The sequence below is a fragment of the Sinocyclocheilus grahami genome, unplaced genomic scaffold, assembly GCF_001515645.1.
Source record: "Sinocyclocheilus grahami isolate Dianchi unplaced genomic scaffold, SAMN03320097.WGS_v1.1 scaffold831.1, whole genome shotgun sequence".
NCBI lineage: Eukaryota > Metazoa > Chordata > Actinopteri > Cypriniformes > Cyprinidae > Sinocyclocheilus > Sinocyclocheilus grahami.
Window position 1 is genome coordinate 687,128 of NW_015506010.1, and position 9,846 is coordinate 696,973.

The window sequence follows — 9,846 nt, forward strand, 5'->3', positions numbered from 1 at the left end:
AGAAAGGAATAGACCTGGCATCAGATGCAAAGTAGTACTCCACGGCTTTCTCGTCCACAGGAAACAGACACGTGTCCTCGTCCATTCTGGGAAGAGTATTGCAGCTCTTTTTATCTTTACCAGCTATATAAAAAAACACAAATAACATTATTAATCATCACAGAACAAATCAAAGGGAAAATTAACAAAAACTTGCAGTACTTTTTATGTGTTTACATTTTATTCTTGGTAACTCTAAAGAGAATATATACACGAATTACATTTATGATGTTAGTAAAAGCTGAAAGGATCATTTGCTATCAGAAGCAAGATACTGCAAGTAAAATATGTGTACAGTATAATGCATGACAACCTTTTTGCCACTATATGAATGCTTATAAATTAATTAATCAATTTTTACTTTATTTCTGGACTACCTACTTATTTGACAAATACAGTTGAAAGTAGATTAGTTCTATTGAACAGAGATGGGCCAGTGGAATCTGAGCACGTTGCAGGACAGACTTGAACATGTTTGAGCATTACGCTCAATGACTTTACAGCATATGTGCGAGTTATTTACAAATATAAACTGTGCTTCATGCAGAGAGAGGTCAGTGTGTGTTATGAAGGAAGTGTGTGAACTCACAGGAGCGATACAGGATGGGGATGTGATCTGTGGAAAGCTTGTGATCACTTCTAACTCCAATCAGTAATGGACCTCCTCTCCTGGATGGATGCAAAGAAATACCCATGAGATGTTCAAATAAGGCTGATTTGGCAGATCCTCTTAGTTGTACTGTAATACAGTACCATTGATAGGGCTGTCAAATGATTCAAATACAGTGTATTGCAAGGTAATTATTGTCTTAGTTAACACACATTCAGTGCATTTGTATATAAAAGATACAGCTGGCTAATGAGAGCTACAGAGAATAAGCGACTGTAATCGAAGTCTGTTTACAAGGTGTTACAGGTGTTTAAAGTCCCTATGAAATCTAAATTGTTTGGCTTTTAGTATGAATATGTTAGCCTTATAGTTATGTATAAGCTTGTGTGCTCCAAAACGATGACAAAATTCGTATTTAGAAGAAATAAGCATTAAAAACGTACAGTCTCTCACTTCCGGCAATATGGATCAACGGTTTTGATGACGTCACCCCCCACTTCAGCTTCTCATCAAACTTTGTCCAATCAAATGCTCTCTAGAATTTGAAATGTCCCGCCCCCTACACTATAAATAGATGCTGAAGCTGTGGCTGAAATAGGTCACTTGTTCAGAGTTGGTATTTTCTGTATGCTGAATGGCACGTAGTGCACTATTTGGGGAATAAGGAACGATTCAGACAGTGTAAATATGCTTTCCAATGGGTCGAAGGAGTCTGGTTTCGCTTTGTCACGCGCACAGTCTGCTCCGGTACAGAGACACGATCAAGGAGCGGATCATATGCGCGAGTCGCGCAGACCACAAAATGAATCAGACCCATTTGAATTCTACACAGAATGCTGTATTTTATAGTGATTTGGATCAGATTAGGAGGAGAAACGGTTAGACAAGCCCTGCACCAACCTACACAATTTTCAAGCTACACATCCTCAGCATCATTATAAATCCCAGTTTTGCTTTAGTAAGAGTTTCATATTGAATCTAAAGAGCTAATCTATTAGACTGTGGCTGTCATAAGCGGTCAAATGCGGCGTTACCGAGCTCAAAGGCTCTGGCCCAAGCTGTGATAGAAGCGAAACGCTATTGGCCATTTAAAAAGGGGGCGGGGCTGCGCAATATGTCCCGCCCCATCTTCCCGTTTCAGTTGAAATGACGTCACCACATAGCACAACGCTACGCGTTTCAAGGCACTTCAGTGGACCTTTAACTAAGATTAATAAATGCTGTAGAAGTATTGTTCATTCTTAGTTCATGTTAACTAAAGTAGTTAACTAATGAACCTTATTGTAAAGTGTTACCATAATAAATGCTTTAGACTTATTTGTCATTGTTAGTTCATGTGAACTACTGTAGATAACTAAAGTACATGAATGGAACAAGCGTCACCTAAATTTTATCCTAGTAAGACTGCAAATGGCTTGCTTTTGTTAAACGCCCCATCTGGTTTCATTTATAACTGTTCATAGAGAACGACTTGAACCTTTTTCCTTTCTCCTGATATCGGGAGCTCCACTAGGGGCTTTGTGTTTGTGTGCACGACTGCTCAGAAGCTCATGATCGGTTCTTAGAAATCACACCAAACAGAATGAAACCGCAGAAATGAATGCATTAACGCATTTAATTGAGCACATGCGTGAACGCTGACTACATAAGGTAGAAGTTACCTGCTGCCCACTGCCTCTCCTGGATAGTGCAAACTTTTGAAGACCAAGACAAAAGCTCCTTCCTAAAGTAGAGAAGACGTTTATTGCCACATCATTCTCATTACTTGTGACCTTTAGAGTGCCCATCATCGTCAAGGTGACAGAAAAGGTGTTTACTAGTTGCTGGGTGACTTGCTCCACGAGGGTGGTGAAGGTGATGGCATCGTTCTCCCGGTTATCATACATGTACTTCACTAGCTTAGCGATGGTCTCCGTGTCCGTCTCGGACTCAAACTCATAGCCTTTACTCTCCTGTACACATACAAACAGAAACGGTCAACATATAGACACACGTCGGGTGGATGAATGGATGGATGAGGACGTTGTTTTACTTGCCAGAAATTTCTTCAGGTCTTTGTAGTTGGTGATGATTCCATTATGGATGACAATAAACTCTGCAAGCAAATCAAATAATGACTACAAAATTGGAACACTTCCATCCAAAATATTATTTGAATGGAAAATTGTGCAACTAGATAGGAGTTATGAAAAGCAGGCTGCTAACTGACCGTTGTTCTTGTCAGATCTCTGCGGGTGGCTGTTGACAGGGCTGGGGGCGCCATGAGTGGCCCATCGAGTGTGAGCGATTCCCAGATGCACATCAAACTCCACATCAAGATCAACATCCTGCTGCCCTGTGGAACAGATGTTTACATACAAACTGCTAATACCACATTTCAAATCAATAGCGACACGATCGCACTTAGAAATACAAATGGAACAGAAAAACACTTTACACAAGTGAAAGTGTGTGATGTGTCAAGAAAAGAAAAAACCTTGTTTAAACATGTTGCAAGTTCTTTGAAATGTACTGGTTTCACAAAACCTTTATATATATATATTTTTTTTTTTTACTTATTGTCGACATGTTTACAGGGATAGTTCAATTCTGTCATCATTTACTCATCCTCAGGTTGGTCCAAACCTGAAGGAATTAGTTTGTTTTGCTGAACACAAAAGAAGATACTATGAATAATGTGGAACCAAAAAGTTGCTGGCAGCCATCGACTTGAATTAAGTAGTTCATCAAAATTCTTTTCAAACTGTTTATGTGAAGTGAAAACAGAAACTATAGTGCAGACACCGCACTCAAGAATTTCTTGCAGAAAAGTTGAGAATGCGACACGTACTTGCATCGTGCGATTTGCTCATGTGATGCTTTTTGAAGCACATTAGCGTGAAGTCTAGATTTTATTGCAAGAAGTGTTCTCATACTGGCTTATAGTGTGTTTTGTGCCTAACCCTGACCTGTGAAATTACCACTATTACTTACTATGGATTTCCTCATCCAGGGCTTTGACTTTTCCTGTTTGTTTGATCAGGTGGATGCTCTTGGAGTTGGTTTCCCATTCCTTACTGTTCCCCCCATCGATACCCACACCAGCAGAGTCATAGCCACGGTACTCCAGGCGGTGCAGACCTTTGATAAGGACCTCAAGGATCTCACGCCGAGTGTGGGGCACGTGATAATTCAGATACGCAAAGATGCCTTTAGAGAGAAAAAGAAAGTGTTTGTTATTATGGACAGTGCTGTGAAAATCTGTTTATTTGCAGAGATTAAGACTATGGCTGCATTCCAATTCACACACTACCAATGCTATACAAAATACGACATCAGATATAAAAGCTGTTATATCAGTTTTCAAATAGATGAGCCTCAAGGTGACCAAGTAATCTAGACAGCAAACTGAAAATGCAACAAGTGAGTTTTGCATCCAAATGCAAAGTCATGTACAGGTTGAGTAATAGGAGTTTTTAAACGGCTGAATGGCTGATACGATAAGATCTGTTAAAACTGATGAAATCCCAAAAATGATCAACTTTACTTAAACTACATGCATTTAGGAACTATTTTATAAATGCATGTTAGTTATCTTATCGCGAATGATTTAATGCATTTAATTTTTTGCCCTTGTAATTTCCATTTGAAATAGAACTCAAAACAACTGATTCCTCTCTTATAAATCAACTGCAAAATTGCATTCAGATCAACAATTTGGGGGGGGAAAAAAAAACACAAAAAACAGTTGGATCACAATATGTGAAAAGATTTGATGCTACTTCCATTTCTTGAAACGTCCCGAGACTTTAAATTTTGGACAACAAAAACTCCGGTGAGAGAAACTGGAGCTGAAATTAACATACAATTGATATTACACCTGTATTATTAAAAAATATCCAACATATTTCAGTGTGTAAGTCTTCATCAAGGTTTGATACAAATGCAAGACATCAGCATGTAAGCCTATTCCTTGGAAAACCGCAGCGTCTCTAAAAACAGCACAGCAAACAAACAGTAAAGAAAGCGAAAGATTCACCCTGATGAAGTAGCAGCTAGATAAATAGCCAACAAAAGCAAAGAGTGACGTTAGTTCTGATAAGCAAGTCTGGTAAAGCAGACAACCAGTTTGACATCCTTAAGTAACCACTGAGGGAGGATACGCACTTGAGAGATGCCACAACACACACACATTGCGTACTATGGATGCCATTAAGCCGCCGAATGGAAAGAAACATCCATCTTTGTGGATATATATATATATACACACACACACACACACACACACACACACACACACAGAGCAGTCAGAACAAAATCAATGATAGGGAGGAAATCAGCTCAGCAAAAACTGTGACTGAACAGTGAGATAAAGTCTAAATAAAGAAAACGACTGGTTTGAATGTCTGTATCTTCGTAGGGGATAAATGCACTCCAAGTACAGCACTATGAAAGGACAGAAACGTCACAGAAGCGCCATTCAGTGGTCTGGGTGTGGGCACTGCATACTATGTGTGTGTGTGGGGGGGGGGGGGGGGGGAAAACAAGCGGTATCCGTCTGTAGAGGTCGGGCTGAGTGCCGAGGTCAGGCCAAAAAAAAAAAACACACGAGCCCAAATCCATGAAAAAAATATGTCCTTTAAGCATTCATGTACCCTGAATGTTTAAAGTTTAAAGCAGTTTGGAGTCGGTTTTATTTTAGTCGATTCTTATGTTCACCAAGACTGATTTTGATAGCAGTAAAAACAGCAATATTGTGAAATATTACTACAACTTAAAATAGCTGTTTCCGGTTTTTAATGCATTTTAAAATGTAATCAAAAAGCTGAATTTTCAGCATCATTCCTCCAGTCTTCAGAAATCACTCTAATACGCTGATTTGATAAACATTTCTCATTATTATGTAAAAACAATTGTGCAGCTTAATATCTTTCGGGAAACTGTGATCTCTTGAAGAATCTTTGATGAATAGAAAGGTCAAAAGAACAGCATTTGTTTGAAATAGAATTGCGTTACATTATTACTGTCAGTACTGATAAATTTAATGCATCCTTACAGGGGGGGGAAAAAAAAAGATGTGTTTCAAAATAAAAAAATCTCACCGATCCCAAACTTAGTAGTTTGACGACATTGCTTTTTCCAAAGAACATGAACTATTGATTTTTTTTTTTTTTTAAAGAGAGAGACATTAAACGTGTAACAGTACATTTCCCCTTTAGTTGCTAAAAATGTCAAATTAGTTTTTCCATTATATATTTGTGTTTCTCTGACTCGTAGAATTAAATAGGAGTTTGTCGCTGTACCTTCATTACTTCTGCATACAAAGAAAGCATCCATGCAGTATGCAAATTATATGTGCATGACCTTTAGCGTAGGATACACTGAACTCTTATTTCCCCCGAAAAGTGCAAGGAAATTCTGTTTTCTATTTCTGAGGCTGTCAGAACGAATCTAATCCAAGACTCTAGTCTACAGACCAAAAAGAACAATCCCTGCCTTTCGTCAAGGCTGTCTGCAAACTCCTGAATGTCTTGTTTATCTTAAGAAGAGGTCAGACAGATGTAGCTTATCAGAAGAAGAAACCTTTGGGAAAAGAGCTTCCAGCTGGCCATTCTCTCTCTTCCTCACCTCTACCAGAGACAAAGGACACCTGAGCCCTTCTCCACAGAGTCATTCAAAGCACAGAGTATTCAGCTGTAACATAAGCTGTAGTGTTTCTCTTAGGCGTTGACCAGCAAACCAAACCTGAATTCGAGGTGTGCTCATTTGTAAATGAAGTTATGTGACCTGTTCCACTGGAAACAGAGGCCTGATCATCTCCAGATAATGCAATGTTTGAGGTTTAATGATTAAACACTGTGGATCTTGTCTAACAGGATTACACAGTGCGCTTTAATTAAGGAGCATCAAGATTCCGAGCGACGCATAATCTGTATGGTTAGGGTGACCATACGTGCCTTTTTCCCAGGACGCGTCCTGGCCAGTGAGTGGACTTTGTCTTTTTACTTTTTTGAGTTTACTGTTTACATTTGTAATTTTTGCCATATCTTTTCCGGTGTTAAATATTTTGTTGCTATTTTGTATAACTGAATCTGAATTAAAGCGAATAAATAAATCAGATTTATGATGTTGTTGTTTTTTTTGTTTTTGTTTTTTTTAGAAAATTGTATGCATCAGATAAACAGGCTTTTGAGGAACAAGTTGGCTATTTGTTCATCTCTCAGTCATTATTGTATTGGATTGAATTATATGTATTGCCCCCAACACAATTAAAACTATAGAGCTTTGATATAATCTAAAACTTATTACTGGCAGATATAGAGTGACACCCGATATGTATGCATTTTATGTAGGCTAAGTAGTCTGTACTGTTAAAAATATTGATAATATGAATTAATTTAATCTTTCTCTTTGGCCATATACAGTGGGGAAAAAAAGTATTTAGCCAGCCACCAATTGTGCAAGTTCTCCCACTTAAAAAGATGAGAGAGGCCTGTAATTTTCATCATAGGTATACCTCAACTATGAGAGACAAAATGAGAAGAAAAAAAATCCAGAAAATCACATTGTAGGATTTTTAAAGAATTAATTGGTAAATTCCTCGTCTCTCATAGTTGAGGTATACCTATGATGAAAATTACAGGCCTCTCTCATCTTTTTAAGTGGGAGAACTTGCACAATTGGTGGCTGACTAAATACTTTTTTGCCCCACTGTATAAATAACATCTGCACCTAACTGCACAGTTTAGTTTAGTTTGAGCCTCTAAATAAAGCTGATGTGTTTTTACATCCTTGTGTATATGAGCTCCTCTCTATAGAAAAAGCCTGATGCATTAAATATGCTACAAAACATATAACACATTCGAACAACATTACACACCTTTTTCTTTTTATAGATTTCCTTTTATATTTTGTCTAAATTTTGAATAAACTGTTCCATTAAAAATATACTTTTTCTGACTCTGCCTCCGCAAAATGAATAATGCTTTTACCAGTCTGCATAAACACAATAAAACAAAAATAAAGTGCAAGAATGGGAATCTGCAGCGAATTATATTTTTCAAACAAATATGCTTTGATATGCTTTGTTCAATTCTCATTTGACCATGGTTTCTAACTTGTATCTTAAAATCTAAATATTAGTGTGGTTGGTTATATATATATATATATATATATTAAGAGGCTATTAACCAAACATTTCCCTTTATTCATTTATGCTGTTATCAAAATGAGGAACCGAGTAGAAACTGATAAGAGTACTGCCCAGATAGCACATGAATGTCTGCAAGATGTCTATTAAAGATCGCTTCATCTGGAAAGCATCTGCTGAGTACAAACATCTGATCGACATCTTTAAGATGTCGGTTTTACATGCATTCTAAATCATAAACATCTTAAAGACGTCTTATAAACGTCTATTTGACATCTGATAGACACACTGCAGATGAGCAAACACTAAAAAAAATACATCTTGCAGATGTAAATGCATTCAAATAGACGTACATGTGCTATATCAGGGTATGTGTTTCTAAAAGAGCTCCTTCTGTATCTGCACATGTCCAAGAAACATTTGATTCAAATGAAAACATTCAGCTCGATCGAGCTCGCAGGAGTCGCAGCTATATTATGATGCAACAGAACAACTGCCGCAAAAGATCGAAGCAAACTGCAAGCAAGGGCCAGCTGCAGAAACATAGTCACCACGTTAAAGGGGTCATATGATGCGATTTCAATTTTTCCTTTCTCTTTGGAGTGTTACAAGCTCTTGGTGCATAAAGAAGATCTGTAAAGTTGCAAACACTAAAGTCTCAAATCCAAAGAGATATTCTTTATTAAAGTTAAGAGTTAACCACGCCTATCTAAAACTGGCTCTAGTACAGCTACACAACAGCATTAATAACAGCCTGGCTGCACACCCTGACAGTGTCTTTATAGCAGCAGGGGATTTTAATCATGCTGACTTAAAGACTGTATTTCACAAATTCCATCGTAATGTGAACTGTGCAACTAGAGGAGATAAAACATTGGATCAGGTGTATACCAATGTGACTAATGCTTACAAAGTTCAGACATATCCTCATTTGGGTTGGAGTGATCATATCTCACTCATGCTCCATCCTTGGTATACACCCACTATTAAGACTGCTGGGCCCATGGTGAAACCAGTTAGAATATGGCCTAAAAATGCTATCCCTGAGCTACAGGATTGCTTCCACTACACAAACTGGGATGTTTTCAGAGACTGGGAATTATTAACATGCCAGACCCTTGATGAGTACACCACCACAGTGATGGATTATATAAATTTCTGTGTAGACAGGGTTACATCCTGGAAGCTCATCCATGTCTTTCCTAACCAAAAACCATGGATGACACATGAGGTTCAGCTGTTGATTAAGGCCAGGGATGCAGCCTATAGGTCTGGGAACAGGGGGGCTTACAGCACAGCCAGGTGTGCTCTCAGAATTGGCATCAAGTCTGCCAAACTGAATTACAAAAGGCGGATTGAAGCCCATTTTAACACCTCTACAAACTCCCGACAGGTGTGGGAGGGAATTAGGGCAATATCAGACTACAAGGGAACAACATCTGCATCTGTGAGTAGTACTTCCACTCTAGCAGAGGAATTAAATCTGTTTTATGCCCGTTTTGATTGGGAGAACAAGGACGCTTTGTTGCCCCACCTGCCCTCCAACGACAACACTGCACCAGTCCTGAGCCTTCATGAAGTAAGACTCTGCCTGAGCAACATCAACCCCAGGAAGGCATCCGGTCCGGACGGTGTGCTGGGCCGGGTGCTAAAGGACTGTGCGGCCGAGCTGGCAGAGGTCTTCACCACCATCTTTAACCTGTCACTGTCCAAGTCATGGGTTCCAGCATGTTTCAAAGCAGCTATAATTATCCCTGTCCCTAAACAAGCAAGTGTCACATGCCTGAATGATTACAGGCCTGTGGCACTCACACCTATCCCTGCCAATTGCCTAGAGCGGCTGGTCATGAGACACATAAAAAAAGGCCTTACCATCTGCTTTTGATCAGAACCAGTTTGCATACCAGAAGAACAGATCAGTGGAGGATGCCATTGCTATTGCGCTTCACATACTTCTGGAACACCTGGAGCACAAAAACACCTATGCAAGGCTGCTCTTCATTGACTTTAGTTCGGCTTTTAATACAATCCGGCCGAACACACTCCTGCGGAAACTGTGTAACCTTGG

At 38.9% G+C, this 9,846-nt stretch overlaps 1 protein-coding gene across 1 annotated transcript in view; it reads right to left on the bottom strand.

Annotated features, from left to right (window-relative positions):
* LOC107562636 (glutamine--fructose-6-phosphate aminotransferase [isomerizing] 1-like) overlaps positions 1-8,973 on the bottom strand; it is a 35,140-nt gene extending 26,167 nt beyond the window's left edge. Inside the window, exons 1-8 of the mRNA XM_016247310.1 lie at positions 8,955-8,973; positions 3,623-3,838; positions 2,859-2,984; positions 2,686-2,744; positions 2,467-2,601; positions 2,311-2,372; positions 629-708; positions 15-123 (exon numbers count right to left, since the gene is read on the bottom strand). Coding sequence (XP_016102796.1) covers positions 15-123; positions 629-708; positions 2,311-2,372; positions 2,467-2,601; positions 2,686-2,744; positions 2,859-2,984; positions 3,623-3,838; positions 8,955-8,973 — 806 coding nt within the window. The remainder of the gene's footprint in view (positions 1-14; positions 124-628; positions 709-2,310; positions 2,373-2,466; positions 2,602-2,685; positions 2,745-2,858; positions 2,985-3,622; positions 3,839-8,954) is intronic.
* Positions 8,974-9,846: the final 873 nt, after the last annotated feature.